Source organism: Passer domesticus, chromosome 2 (assembly GCF_036417665.1).
Source record: "Passer domesticus isolate bPasDom1 chromosome 2, bPasDom1.hap1, whole genome shotgun sequence".
Taxonomy (NCBI): Eukaryota; Metazoa; Chordata; class Aves; order Passeriformes; family Passeridae; genus Passer; species Passer domesticus.
In genome coordinates, this window is record NC_087475.1 from 22,443,231 (window position 1) to 22,459,142 (window position 15,912).

General features: G+C 36.1%; 1 protein-coding gene across 6 annotated transcripts in view; it reads right to left on the minus strand.

The window, feature by feature from the left end:
• The window catches only part of STS (steroid sulfatase), a 120,846-nt gene that overhangs the window by 92,461 nt on the left and 12,473 nt on the right, over positions 1-15,912 (minus strand). For 5 of the 6 annotated variants that reach the window (XM_064407758.1, XM_064407753.1, XM_064407752.1 and 2 more), the window contains 2 exons: positions 4,492-4,644; positions 2,668-2,789 (listed from right to left, as the gene is read on the minus strand). In XM_064407758.1, the coding sequence (XP_064263828.1) occupies positions 2,668-2,789; positions 4,492-4,637 (268 nt within the window). In that variant the 5' untranslated portion in view covers positions 4,638-4,644. Of the gene's footprint in view, positions 1-2,667; positions 2,790-4,491; positions 4,645-15,165; positions 15,225-15,912 lie in introns of those variants that run through there. The other variant, XM_064407757.1, reaches the window with a different exon arrangement.

The following is a 15,912-nucleotide window of genomic DNA, read 5'->3' on the forward strand; positions in this document are numbered from 1 at the left end:
AATGCACACTGAATGAATGCACTAAAGGAGCATCAGGTACTGGCTAACAAGACAACATCTAAATAAGGCACAGTAATTTCTATATGCTAAGGGTATGAGAAACACAAATGAGCTTACAAAGTGCTCTCAGGATGAGGAATTTGAGAGCTCAGGTTCATGAAAATTAGATTACTAGGATTCCAGATGAGAGCTGGCACTGAAAATAGACAGTAAGAACAGAGAATATCTATGCAAATCTGTACAGATGTATCTTCAGGAAATCTAAATTATGCAACTGGATGATTACAGTGCCCAAGTTACACGACTGATGTAGAAAACCAGAATCCTCCCTCAGGTATCCGTTGTGGTTACATGAGAAAAAGACTCGTTAGACTGGTTTATTAAAGAGAGCTCAACCTACCCTTCAAATGCTTAGTTCAGTTTTTCACTCCAGATAGTTTTGCTGATCGATACTTCAGATAGCTTTAATCATATATTTATTTATCTATATTTTATTTATTTATATTAATTTTTACATATTTCAAGCTCTTGAAACTGAGATCAGTGTAATTCCGTTATCAGAATGAAAGTATCTCTGAGCTTGTGTCTCATCCAATACAGCATTTTGGAATCTTTTTTTTCAGCTTTATTAGCAGGAGATTTATGTTTCTAACATATTTTCTACATCATGATTCTAGTGCCTTCTACAATAAGCCTTTACTAGTTCTTCACTGATATTCAGAAACAATCCATATTTAGAAATTTTGTAACTTAAGTAAGACAAAGTTCAATTATTGTACCTACCTGGAAATGATTAAGTGTGTCTGAGAGCTGACCAGTGAAGAAAAACATTAGTTCAAGTCCTAATTTCTCAATAAGAAAAAGCAACATAATGGAAAGTAACCTGTGACTTTACCTACAGTAAATATTAATAGCAATATATCTGTAACAGGTATATAAAATTTTCCTTTGCAGACGAATGTAATGGAAAATTTAGCAAGTTATATTAGCTGGCACTTTTGCAGAAGCTTGTTACTTGATTTGAGTGAGCACGAATGTATCAAGTAGGCTCCAGAGTCCTGCTTTGCTTTCATTCCCAGAAGCAAGGACAGGATGTTTTATCACTAATGAACAAGTGATCTGATTAATGTATAATGATCCTTGCTAAAAATGATGTTAAGGGAAAGTTAAAATTGCATGGCTAAGCACTGAGAGGCTCAGTCACACTAAAATAAACAGACTAGATCTTCATGGACTCAAATATGCTTTGGATCAGGTACTTTGAAAGTAACAGAAATTAAATCCATGTATTCACAGGATGTTTAATGCTGTGTATGGGTAGATATGGAACAAAAATAACACTTCAAATAGATTAGATATTTTTTGCTCTTTTCTTCCCAGTTTTCAAGGCAACTTGAGTACCTTAATGAAATGTCCTGCCCCTACCATCCCACTACAAAAAAAAAAAAAAAAAAGAAAACCAAACCACAAACCCAACCCAGTTGTCTTGATGCCTTGTGAAGGCTGACCTAGAACAGAGACAAGACGGAGCTAAAGAGTAAAGTAGGTATTTATTAAGAGGCCTCAAATAGATCCTCCTTGGGCAGCACAACCCAAAATGGCCACAAAATGGGCAACAGGTCACAGGGTCTCACATTTTTAAAAGTTCTGGTCCATTAGCATATTGGAGCTAATTGTCCAATTACAACTTTAGCCCATGAAGTCCCACCCTTCTTGTTTTCCCTGTTTGGTCACCGTTGTTTACGCTCTTGTACCTGAGATCTGGATCTGATATCCTTGAGTCCCCAGCTAGAGAAGGAATTGTTTTGTCTACCTATTCTGTGGAGACAGCTTACTATCCTCTAATATGAAGCTTAGACTTACACACTAAAGCAGAATAGAATCTGAAACATATAAAAGCTAAAACCTGAGGCATCAGTCCAAACAAAAAGGTTTAGCAGAAATAGAAATGTCTGAGAAGAAGTATTTACATTGGGTTTTTCCACTGAGTCTTTCTAGATGCATCTCTGTGGGGTTCAATGCTTGGGCTGCCCACCAACACAGTGGGAGCAGCCTGAATGCGACTGTGGAGGCAGGCAAAGAGCCTAGGGTCATTGAATAGTGGAGGAACTTCACAGAATCACAAGATATGCTTAGCTGGAAGAGACCTACAGGGGTCTTTGAATTCAACATCCAGCCCTGAACAGGACATCCCCATGAGTCACCATGTGCCCCAGAGTATTGTCCAAACACTTTGTGAACTCTTGTCAGGTTTGGTGTACACAGCACTTGAGGTGAGGCCACCCTAGCACAGAGCAGTTCACAACAATCCCCTCCCTTGCCTCGCTGGTGATGTGCCTGATGCAGTCCAGGACATGGTTTGCATTAAATAACCACAGTCCGATTGCTTTTGTTGCTATTTAAACAAATAAAATTATTTTACTCACTAAAAAATACTTTATCTTTGTGTCAACTCTTCTGAAATGTGAAAATTCCCCACATATATGAAATATTTCTAATGTAGACCAACCCTGCTGAGCTTGATCAGTCACTGAAAGGACTGATCATTTACCATTACTTAATCTCGTAATGATAAACAAATCAAGGAAGGCCAGACAAAATACCTGCATACAGTTTACTGTAAATAAAATAAAATATTTATATATAAATAAAGTGATGGGATTTTACCTGATCTTATAGGATATCTCCCTGTCAGGAAAGCTGCCCTGCTTGGAGTACAAAGTGGTGATGCTGCTATATGCTGAGTAAGTGTCACTCCTTCCTCTGCTAGCCTGTCAATATTAGGGGTTCTAGAAAAACACAAGCAGGTGAAAAAAAAAACAAAACCAAAGATGGTTATTTGGACACAAACATAGTATAGTAAGAACAAGGCATCTGAGGCAAGAACTATCAGGAAAATCCAGTTAATTTACTGTATGTAAATTATCGAATGCGTGGTAGGATTGCAATTCCAAATCCTATCATGTCAAATATTTTTACATGAGGTGTCTGAACAGAGACACTGTAACGTTGCAGCAAAAATCTTTTTCTCCACTTTCTTCTATTCTTCATGGCCAGTGTTAAACTATGGCATCTGGATATATAATAGTGCAACCCTTTTTAATGTGTTCCTTGACCAGAACTGTAATTCATTTTTGCTTCAGTAATGAGGGCAAGAGAGACTAGAGAAAGGTTGTGCTTCCTTGCTCCCTACTTGGTGCATCTTCAGTCTCTCTCCAGCAAAATTTTTTTGGGGTAGGGATAATGTTATGTGGTGCTATAAGCTATTAGAAGACATTCAAATGATTATGACTCTGTGTTATGCTCTATATTAACAATATCTACATGTCTGACATGATTATGTCTGCTATATTAGAGCCAGGGGCACAAACCAGCTACCATATCTGTATGGGAAACTTGTCTGTGACCTGGCTCATCATGCAGATTAAAATTGGGTCCTGCAGGAAGAAATCCTGTGTCCTTGGTTCTACAGATAAAAATTACTAATGCAGACTGGCCAGCAGCTGCAGCATGCTCTAATAGCTCTCTGACCCTGGAGATTAATGACCGCGACCTCAAGGCACACTAGTGCTCCCATCATCTAAGTCTGAATAGTCAGAAACATTAATTTTCCAATGGAATTATTTTCTATCTGTAAAGTCACCAACTGATAACAATCACTAAGATGAAAATTCATCATATTCCAAAAATCTAATTCCGAATTCTCTCAGCAGAGAATATAGATCTTGAGGTTGTTCTGGTGCCTGTGAGGAGAGTGATCCAAGCATCAATGTTCTATATATTTTTCCTTGTTTAAAACCAGAAGTTGTAACTTGATTTGTATTTTTATTCTGAGTTGAGAGAAGATTTTACTTCTAACTAACATCAGCAGGAAAAAGAGCATTTAACATTTGACAGACAGTGCTTTTAGTCTGAATGTTTTATTTAACTTTGCACCACTGAAACACAATGGCTAGATATCACTTTGCTCTGTTTACACAACCATCACATTTAAGCTGGCAGCAAGAAACATCCCAGGGCACACTGATGTATTATTCAAGTACATTAATATTTGCTTTAATTAATAGATTGACTACTCTATGAAGATAAATTAAGGACAAATATCAGCTCTTTATTTCCAGTAAGTTAACAACAAGCTTGTCCCAAATCATGAGTGTTTCAAAATATGTTTAATTCATAGTACTTGTGTCATGTATATTCTAGAAAAAAAATTGTTAATTATACTTTAGCCCTCTAGAGCTACCCTTATTTGGTTGGTTGCTCAATCCTCTGATTATAATGGAACTTTTTAGCAGGATAAATGCATTAGCTAAGTCTTTGGTCAAAAAAAGAAAATAATGATCAAATATTTAAGTCTCTGGAAAAGTTATTAAGTTTGGTTACTCATAAAAAAAAAACTAATCAAACCTCTGAATGTTCTGGCATTTTTAATTTTAAAAATACATTGAAAACTAAATATAAAGCTAGGACTCCACCAAATTATCATCCTACCTTAAGGTTCTGTTCCCGTAACATCCCAAGTCTCCAATACCAAGATCATCAGCCATCAGTAAAATTATATTGGGATTTGAAACGCTGTGTGTTTTGATATTGTTTATGGCACACTGGCAAATTATTAGAAGTAAAAGGAGCCTCATCTTCTTCCTGGTGTGTAAGAACAGGTGGAAAATATAATAAATAGATTGTTAATCTAATTTATACTTATTATTACACTTTGCATAGTAAAAGAAAAAAGAAAGATTGAATGCTTTTAGATGGCTTTTTTTTTTCTTGGAAGGTTTTTAAAGTATTTTTTCTATCATACTTCTTAAAAATAAAAATGCATATTTTTATATGGCTAATTTTTCCTTCCACTCCCTTACACAGATGAAGCCTTTAAATAAAGACAAATAAAGAACTAGGTACAACCTCAGGGGTAATTTTGCATATACACAAGTACTACTATATAGCAATAAATCATGAGAGTTAACAATGCCTAGGGGTTTTTCTCCTTTTTTTTTTTTGTTTTTTTTTGTTTGGCTGGGTTATTTTCCCCCATCTACAAGTGCTATTTAAGAACACACATAGGACCTAAACCTCCAAGGCCCACTGCAGAAAAAAAGTTAATGAATGCCACTAATGAAGTAAATTACTGAATTTGTCTTCAAAAATGGGGAAGAAAACCAAACCCAGCTGAAGTTTCTGAAACATTATAAATATTATGGAAAAGAGGGTGAAGAGATGCACTATGAAATTATTGTAAGTATTTAAGAAAAGGCTCTTCACAAACATTACAAACACCAGGGTCTATACCAAAACAAATTCAAAATATTTTACATCATATCACAATGTTCTATAAACAATGCCCATGCCATAACCAACCTAAAACAGGAAGAAGGATGTACACAATACACCATTATATGCTTTTATCGTAAAAGCAGAGTATTTGCAGATGTGCATGATATGAATGCTGTTTTACCTTAATCAGAGCTTGTTGTGTCCCTGTGTTAAACTGCACTGATCATGTCCTGGCTGAAACTGAGTGCCTTCAGGCTGTAATGGATTGTGCTAGGCACACACATCAAAAATAACAGAGACTGTCTTCTGTCTCTTAGTAAGATTCCCATCTTTTCTGGACACAAGCAGCCTTTTTAAAATGCAGGCGAGGCCTGAGTCACACCTGCACTCTGCATTATTCTCAGACAAGAAGTGAAAGAAACTAGGACTAAGGTAGATATTTCTAAGTGAAAGAGTAGAAAAAGGGATAGAGACAATAATTTCCAGAGAGAATGAGGATAGCTGGTCAAGAATGAAAAATCTTATAAATCAATGAATTATGGTAGATAATGTAACAGGAGAGAAGATAAAGAAGTCAAAATTGAAAGACCTGGTACAAAGAGACTAGACATTAAGGGAGACATTCACAAAGAAATGAGGTGGGTAAAGTTATTTGTAGAGGAGACAAAATAGGCAGAACTAGAAGAGTTTACTCTGATGTTAATAGCAAGAATGGAAGTTGATAACCAGCTGGAATGAGAATTGCAGGCAGAAATTAGGAGAAATAGCACAGTAATAAAGAAGCTGAAAAAAAACAGAAAAACAAAACTGAGGAACAGAGGTGAGGGAGAACTGGGAATGTCTGGGAGGAAAGAGCTAAGGAGTTATGATTACGGTCAATAAAGAGAACTGATTGGAAAGAAACTGGGAAGATAAGATTTGGGACTAAGATAAATGAGAAGAGATCAAAATAGTAGGGATCAACCAAAACAGACTGGAACTTCTGATTCCCAAATTCATTATTGCTGTTCTGTCAGAAAGTATAGGTACAAAGAAGGCTTTAAGTCATTTAGTACATTAGCTATTTTTTACTGCTTAAGGTAAATTTTATAAACACTTTGGTGACCATAGTTCTGGCTTAGACTCAGTCAGAAGTCTCTAAAGATCCCAGCCTTATCACTGCAGTATATTGTTCCCTTGTTTATCCCATGGAAAGCAATCTACTTCACTTCAGACATGGAAAATAAATACACAAACCCTTACGTGTAAAAGAATAAATGCATTTCTGCATAGGATACATCCAATTCATCAAATAACCATACTAATGAAGCTGTGTAGCCACTACTATGCTGCAGACTTGCCTTTCTTCCCTGAAAGGATAAACAAAAGTGATTTGCTTTCCATGCATTCCAAGAGAACAATTAACACCCTAATCGACCCAAGAGGACAGGAACAAACTGCAGCCACATCTTATATTCCTACTCTTTTTTTCAGACTGCAAGGTCTCAAAGGCCAATGGCAATGGGCATGTTGAAAAAGGGAACGTTATATGTTGGTGACATTATGCAGAGTTGCATGCATGCTTGCAAGGCTTGCAGAAGGTAGCCTCATTTAATACTTCCATTTCTCATTTTGTAAATCAGCCAAAAGGTTATTGAATGTCGTCTCTGATACAATACTGATGGATACTTCTCTATTTTGAAGTATCTGTAGATAATCTCACACATTGAGCTATTTGCCTTCACCTGATACCATGTCCCTGAAGTGAAATCAACAAGGAAACAGGGAAAAAAATAATCCAAACAACTATGATTTCTCTGGTGTACTCCTTCTGCAGATTTTCATGTGTCTTGAAAGGATGTGCATAGAAAGGAAGAAAAATCAGATGGATGAAATTGAGTGGAACAGACAACAGCAAAGAAATTCAAAGGAGCTAAAAGGGAAGGACGTGAGATGAATGAAGCTCTGAGAATGCTGAGGGCTGTCTATAATACACCAGGGCTTCTCCTGGTGAAAACACAGGCATGTGTAGTCCTAACAGAAAAATGATAACACAAAATCAGATGAAGCTTCCAGCTAACTAATGTTTCCTCTCTGTCCAAAGCCAACTCAAATGCTTAAGAAAAGATAAAAATAAAAAAAAAAACAACTGTCAAAGAATTCTTTTACTAGCACAGCCTTTCAGCTTTTGACAGTCAGCATTAAAGGAATTTTGGAGAGGGGAACATTGTAATAAGTATCTCTTCATGGATATTTTAACTTTCATGGATTTGTTACAGTCTATTTTTAATTTATTAACTTGTGGTTTGGTTTGGTTTCTTGCATTGAAACAATTTGATTTTATTTTTTTAGTTCTGTAACACTCTTTAAATGTTCCTTCAGTAGGCATCAGCTTTGAAGGCTTGTGTTTCACATTCATTTGGCATCACTTTTCCTTCTTTTTTGCATGTGGGGCACGTAAGTGCAAGGTTTAACCTCTGCTTCATTTTCCCCATGATATAATAGAACTTAAAGCAGCTTCTTCCTTTCTATGGTGGCTGATAAGTTGAATAGATTCAAGAGGCGCTTAATCTCCTATAACAATAGCCAGATAAGAACTTGTATTTCACATACCTTATTTCAACCTACAACACTTAAATTACTGCATAGGAACCTAGAGACATGAATACATACACAGATATGTCAATATGCACTATGTGTAGGTATATACATGTCCTACTTTTTCTACGTATCTCCAAATTATATTTTTGTGATTCTAATACATATTTTATATTAGCGTTAAAAAACCCCGAAGTATAAATATGTAAGAATAAATGAACAAAAGAAAAGCCCCAAACAGATACAATCCTCTGTGTTCACCAAACACTTCTTTTAAGCTTTTATTTTCTTAATTAAAAAATGCTGGTCAAAGAGGTGGGTGGTTTTGTTTTTATTTTTGTTTTTGGTTTTTTTAATTTTGTTTTGTTTTTGTTTTTTTGTTTGTTTATTGTTTTGGTTTGGTTTTTTGGGGTTTTTTTTGTTTGGTTGGTTGGTTTTTGTTTGTTTGTTTGTTTTCCCCATCAGGGTAACTGACTCAAGATATGGCTGTCATGGAATTAAAGAATATCCTAAGTTGGGGACCTACAAGGATCATCAAAGTCCAACTCCTGGTCCTGCACAGGACAACCCGAAGAGTCACACCATGTGCCCATGAGCATTATCCAAACACTTCCTGAACTCTTGTCAGGCTAGATGCTGTGACCACTTCCTTGGGGAGCCTGTTCCAGTGCCCAGCCACCCTCTTTGTGAAGAACCTTTCTCTAATATCCAACATAAACCTTCCCTGTCACACCTTCAGGCCATTCTCTCGTGTCTTGTCGTTGATCACCAGAGAGATCCATGTCTACTCTTCCTCCTACCCTCATGAGGAAGTTGCAACTGCAATGAGGTTTGCTCTTGGTCTCCCCTTCTCCAGGATGAACAAACCTAATTATTTCAGTCGCTCCTCCTTGAACCTTCTCCTCAAGGCCCTTCATCATCTTTGTTGCCTTCTCTAATAGTTTAATGTGTTCCTTATACTTTGGCACGCAAAATTGCCCCCAGCACTCAAGGTGAGGCCACCCCAGATCTGGGCAGAGGGGACAATCCCCTCCCTTGCCCAGCTGGCCATGCTGTTTCTGATGCCACCCAGGGCAGGGTTGGCTCTCCTGGCTGCCAGGGCACTGCTGACTCATGGTCAACTTGCCATCAACCAGGACCCCCAGGTCCCTTTCCTGGCACTGCTCTCCAGCCTCTCATTCCCCAGTCTGTCCATACATCCAGGATTGCACCATCCCAGGCGCAGAATCTGGCACCTGCCCTTATTGAATGTCATATGGTTGGTGATTGCCCTGTCCTTTTAATTTGTTGAGGTCTCTGCAGGGTTTCTCTGCCTTCAAAGAAGTGAACAGATCCTCCCAGTTTAGCACCATTGTCAAGCTTATTTAGTATACTTTCCAGTCCTGCATTGTTTATGAAGATGTTGAAGAGTAGTGGGCCTACAATGGAGCCCTGTGGAACCCCACTAGTGACAGGTCACCAGTCACTCCATTCCCTGTAACCCCTTGCACCTGACCCATGAGCCAGCTGCTCACCCATCACATGATGTGTTTATCCAGCAACTACAGACACATGCATTTTTACAAGAACAATTAAATTAAAGTCTTTCAAACATCTCTTCCCAACTGAATCATCTCAGCATTTTTATTAACTTTGATTAAGCAATTTATCTGCAAACTACTCTTTTAATGTAAAAGAACCCTTTGAGAAAATGCTTAATATACTTTATCCTTGAAGGTACAGTATTTTCTGATGAAATAAGCAGCATTTAAAGATATTGACCTCATTAAAAAAATGCTGTGTTGTCCTTAAGCAGTATGCAAAAAAGAAAAAAAATACCTTGCTTAACAGAACGCTCAAAGTCCAAAAATTTCTCAAAAGTCACACAAAAAATCACAATGTAAACAAACTAGAGAAAGCCCTGCCCTCCATAAGATTCTGCAGAGAAAATTCTTCAGCTTAGTGAGAAACAATAAAAAAAGAGTAGGCTTTTAAATTTTAAGAAATGGCAAAGTAATAATATGTATAATTGATTATTTTCTGGTATCTAGTTTAAGATTTGCAAAATTCTCTCAATTAATTATTCTCTTACAAGTCGGTAATATCTGTTGAATCGGTGTAATATAACTGTTTTACTGAAATTTTTCATTATATTTCAGTATGCATCTTAATTATATACATATATGAAAATCTGTATTTAATTCACTAAAGTTTTCTCACTGCACGGAAGAAATTTCACTTTATGTAAACTGGGAAAAACTTTTAAACAAAAATCATGTTTCTTACATGTGAATAATTATTCAATCTGAATTAAACAGAGATGAAGCCACAGAGCCCCTACCAGATCTAAGTTTAGTTTAGATATCTTTTTAAAATGGCCTCTCAAGAATTTTCTATTTTTGTCTCAACTAAATTACAGAACTTAAATACAGTATTATTAAATAATAAACATTCTTTCTGGTAGCAAATTATAACCTGAATGGAGTAAAATGCAGGTTTTTTGTGATATAATGTCATTATTTGATTTGTAATAAAAATCCTATATAATTAGATACACACATTAGAGCACATACATTTTTACCCTTCTACTGTTTCATAATATTCTCCATTAGCCAAATGCTCATTAAAAAGTTCATTTTGGTTATGGGCTCTGGTCAGCAACATAAGAAATATCCTCAAGATAAAACAGGTAGTTAATCTTATTTGTCAGTTATGCACCATCCTGAAAATGAAAAATCTTTCAAAACACAAAAAAAGCCAATTATGACTAACTAACTACTACTGACTATGTCATGTCACTTCCTGGAGCCTAGATATAAGTATCCAAACCAATTAAAAGAAATCTTTCTTACATACTTTGAGGGCTTAGCTAAACTCTGCCATTATATTTAGCTTACTTAACAGTTTTGAAAGACGTTGAGTCAGGGTTTTTCTAATATACACAGATGTTGAGTTTAATGACTATTTTTGACAACGCCTTCTTCAAGAGTGTCAAATGGACATGCAGAAGAACTTATGTGCCTCAAATTTTGCCCTTTAGAGTTCTGCAAGCAGATAAAGACTGTAAAGCTCTGCAAGACTGTGACTTACACATCAAATTAACAGTTTGGTCACATCCATTTGAACTGGACAACATAGAAACCACAGCTTCATCTCACTGACTGGTTACAAACTCTTCATCTTTGCCTAACTGCAGCCAAATTAGTCTCCTTTAAGTTGCCATTCATATTCATTGAAGTGTTTAAAAAAAATTAAATAGAAGTTCTAATTACAACTAGTATTTGATTAAAACACTCAACTTCACCAACACACTGCCTTCACAGGGATGGAGCACAGATCTCAAGGTTGGTATTTAAGTCCTGCTGTAAGTCAGTGAAGGGACAGTAGTACAACCAACCACTTAATACTGAATTTTACTTTAATTTGAAAGCAGATTCTAAAACCTTTTCACTGAAATGGTAGCCTTTGAAGGTCTATCAGAGGAAAACATGAAACCAAACAGAACAAAAACTCCAAACCAACAACCCAAACAACCCCAACCAAACCCACCTTTCTCCCCTGAATTACTTAATGGAATCCTCTGGAATCTGTCAAGATCAAAGCTCTGGATTTTATAACACCATATTCCTCTACCTACAATCACTTCACCAGAGAGAGTGGTTTACCAGAGAAAATTGTAGGGAAATGGCCAGTTAATTTTCTTTGCTACATAAGACTAGCAAGTAACACATAACAAAATGACCCGATATGTTATGCTATTTCCGAAACAATGCTTCATTTAAAGAAAAAAATACATTTTAATTAGTTTGTTCTTAAACAGTTATTATTTTTATACCAGTTCTATTGTTATTTATTCTTTCATTATGGTAACACCTAAGGACTCTCGATATTGCTGATTGGACTAGATAGAAAAATCAAGACATGGCTAAATTCAACCAATAGTGATTTTACCCATGTAGAACTTAAGTATCTATATGGCCCACAGCAAATAAACACTCATGATGCAAACCACCATATGAATTTATTCATCTTCATGTTAGGCATTTAGTCTGAGCTAATTACCTAAGCTTTCTTTTTTAATTAATAGGAAGATACAGGCACCTTAAAAGTTTTTCCTTAAGACTGGTATAAAGAAATTTTGGAAGGAATTCCACAGACTAGAAAGTCTTAAGACCTAGTTTACACTAGATTTATAAAAAAAGTAATAGTTACATGAAATAAATTCCACCCTGATGATGGGTCTGTATGCTTTCAACACGAAATATGGAAAAAAATCCCTTTTTTTAATAAACAAACATGAAGATTTCAATTAGTATGATAAACTCTACCAACCTTGTTGGTGTAATGATTTCTTATTCTGTGAGTAGTAATTCCTACTAGAAATCTAAGAACTGGGCAGTTGGATTCTTTCCTCAGCAGTATTAATAGCAAAATTTTCCCCCAAGGCATTAATTTAAGTATTTTTCCTTTCCAGACTGTATAGCAATATGATGAACATTCCATCTTAAATATTTTATTCTTTCATTACTCTAAAACAAAAGAGACAAGAGTGATCAATCCAACAGCAATTATTATTTTATAGGAATATTGGTAATTCTCTAATTGAAGTCAGCTATAGACAACATGTGTTTAGGTTGCAGTCACAAATCTGATTGGAAAAATAAACTTTATTTTGACATAGTTCTAAAAGAACAGAATTTATTCAAGCAGGATGATATATCAAGAAGCTCTTGTGAGAGGTGACCAGCCAACAGACTCTGAGCTCAGCCCATCTACTCCCTGCCTACTTTCCTACAAGCAACACACACAAGGCAGCCAAAACAGCCAGTGAGTTGCCAGTGATCAGAGGATCCTGTTACTTTCCTTCATGAGGACCTTGTCACAGAAGAAAAAAACACTTCAGTTCCTGATACATGGTAAGAAAATGTCTGCTACTGTCCATGGGCACTGTTCAGCAAGTCGCATGAACAGTGAACATTATGGTCATGACAACGCTCACATGTACAAGCATCTTCCATGTTCTCCTGACTCCCATCACACCATGGGAAATTCATTCATTCCAATCATGGAACAGTGATGCAAATGTTTGTCCTGTCATATAAGAGGTAGCAGAAGAGGTAGGTAGTTTTGACAGTGGAGGGGCACTCCAGGGGATGCCTCTTTGAGGACAGAGCAGGAGCTGCTCTGTGCTGAACATAATCAGTTCCAACCAGCTCTGCAATGGACCCACTGCTGATCACAGGTGCACCCTTAGGGAAAGATATTTAAGAAGGGGCAAAAATATGGGGTGGGGGTGGAGGGGAGGAACAGAGAGAGAAGGCTGTGAGGAGCACTGGGAAAGGAGACGAAAGAACAAAAAGGCCAGAGCAGTAGGAAGTGTCTCACACTGGATCAGGAATGTGCCCAAAGGCACTGTGGTCTGTGGAGAAACAAGGAGCATCATAAGGAAACAGCCAAGCACTGACTACAACCTTGTATGCCACCCAGTGCCTCCCTGAAGGGATTGTGCACAATATGCAACAGTAACACAGGAGGACATGTCTGGAGTGAAGGTGTGGAGACTAGGAAAGTGAAAGAGAGGAATCTGAAGCTGAACATGGGAGAGTGGGAAGAAAACTGTTTTTATTGTAAAATTAAATGTTTGTCCTTTTTTTGTTTTGTTTTGTTTCCCAATACTCCAACTAATTAAATATTTATGCTACCTATCAATAAATTAACTTGTATTCCCCAATAGGTTTTGCCTATTACAGGGATTTTCCTGTCTTCGTTTCACCACCAGTTTTTCACTCGCATTCCTACTAATTTTTCCACATATCCCTGGGGAAGGAAGGCAGGGAATGAGCAGCTGTGTGAGTTCTTGGCTGTTTGCCAGGGCCAACACACCACATTTAAAATGAAAAGCAATAAATGTATCCAATGGCACATTATTTTCATTGATTACCAGGAGCCAAAAATTTCTTTGCTCTTACTGAATCCATCAAGATCTAAAAGTGAACTTTTCACCAGGGAGTGAAATGGCAAAGCTTATTAAGCAAAAAAACCCCAAAACTTAGGATCAACCAACTTATGATGTTGCTGCTGTAAGCAGGAGGCTCACAGCCTTCCTCTTAATCTGCATAGGTAAGAGACATTAAAAATAGACAAGTAGTAGCTTATTAAAGACCAAGCTCCTTCCCCACAGCTTCTAAAACCGGAAAATCTGGTTTATGTTACTTTTGTCCTACAACTAATATTCATGGAATGCTGTCCTCATTCTGCAAATACTTATGAATGAAATTGTTTGGAAATAATTTTTACAAAAGTCATTCTAGCAGGAAAAAAAAGTGGGTTTAAACCAAAAAAAAAGTATTTTGTTTTTAAAATTAGGGAATTAAAAAAAAAAGAAATTACTCTCCCTTACTTTTAAACACGAAAAATAGCCTGTTTAGCACTTACAAGGAAAAAACAAACTACAAACCACTTTTTTTGTTCTTTTAGGCTGGGAGATATTTTTACTACATTATTTTGACTTGAGTTAAAAGACTAACTCTCAAATTATCCAATTTTTAGCATCTAATACAAAATTAAAACAAAGAAAATAGCTTTATCTATTCACCATTTCTATTTTCCCCTCAAATAACAGCAAAAAAGAGCTTTAGAAAAGGGGAGGGGGGGAATAAGATGGTAATTTTCTTACCACCTTTAATAACAAGATACTCCACTAGCATTATTCACTAAAAAATAAAAGTACAAAACAGCTTAAAAATAAAATACAATCATTGCAAAACAAAATTGAAAACAATATGTAAGGATCATGAAATTAGGAGACTTACAAACCAGGAAAATGTTTACCCTAGAAAGAACATTTACACAATTAAGAAAAGAAGGATGATGAGCTGCATAGTGGTTATATAGCAGTCTGATTGTAAACCACATAGATCAAGAGTCTGCTAAAAATGTGGCAGACAAAAGGCAAAGACATTTACAAAACAAGACAAATTAACCAAATCTGTGTCTCAATTCCAATGATTTGATCATTTACTAATTTCAGTAATTCTACAAAAGAATAACTGTCTTTCCCTTTAATAAAAAAAGTGTCTATACATAGCTTGGCCAAATATTTGAGAGATAGACTTTAAACATCACAGGACGAAGTAAAAAATAAAATTAATGTCCTTAAATGAAGGCTACCGAAACAGCAAATAATTCTAAGACAAAAAATATATGTCTACAGTACAAGAGACTAAGCACATTCTTAGAGACAGACAGAAAATAAAAATACTTGAATAAACTGTAGAAATGCAATATTGTATAACAAACATACAGGAAAAAAGCAATTTAAGCCAGAGGTACCTTGGTTTGTTCTGCCCTGTGTAAGCAGGAAACTCTTGCTCCAACCCTTCCTTTCTCCTCTTTCTCTAGTTATTTACTCCTTGCTTACATAGGAACTCTCTGAAACTTGTAAATTCTTGCTATTAAAACAGAACAGCTTTTTTTTTTTTTTTGCATATAGGAGCTGAGGCAAAATCCCAACATGACAAAATGAAAATTATCAGTAGCTCAAAACTATAGGAATTTATTTCATTTTCACCTTATTTTGTATGACATTTTAAGATCATAAATAAACTAAAAGGTATTCAGATAAAGCCATTTTTCTATTTTCTTATGGCACACCTTTTTCTTGTGGTACACCAGCATTAGCTTTTCCATTAACATTTGAAAGTTTCTCAGTAATAGCTCCAGGGGTCTCATTATCTTTTGGCTTGGTCTACAGCATGCTGCCAGTATTTCTGAAGCAAATAATGTGCTTTTCCAACTGTATGAGAATGTTTTTAAATAAGTTTTTAAGAAAATATGTTTTCCTTTGCTTTAGGTACAACACAACCTTGTTTTTAAAGGATGGATTCTGTTCATCAATGAGAAAAGAACATATCAATTTCTCTGTCCAAAATGCCTTTTTTCAGGACAATACTTTACTGCTATTATTAGACAACTGCTATACTAGAGACCATACCCAGCTGTCTATTATAATAACAGAGGACCTGGACACGCGATGCTAAGAGTTACTCTTGTAAGTGACCAACCCACGTCAATAGCTTC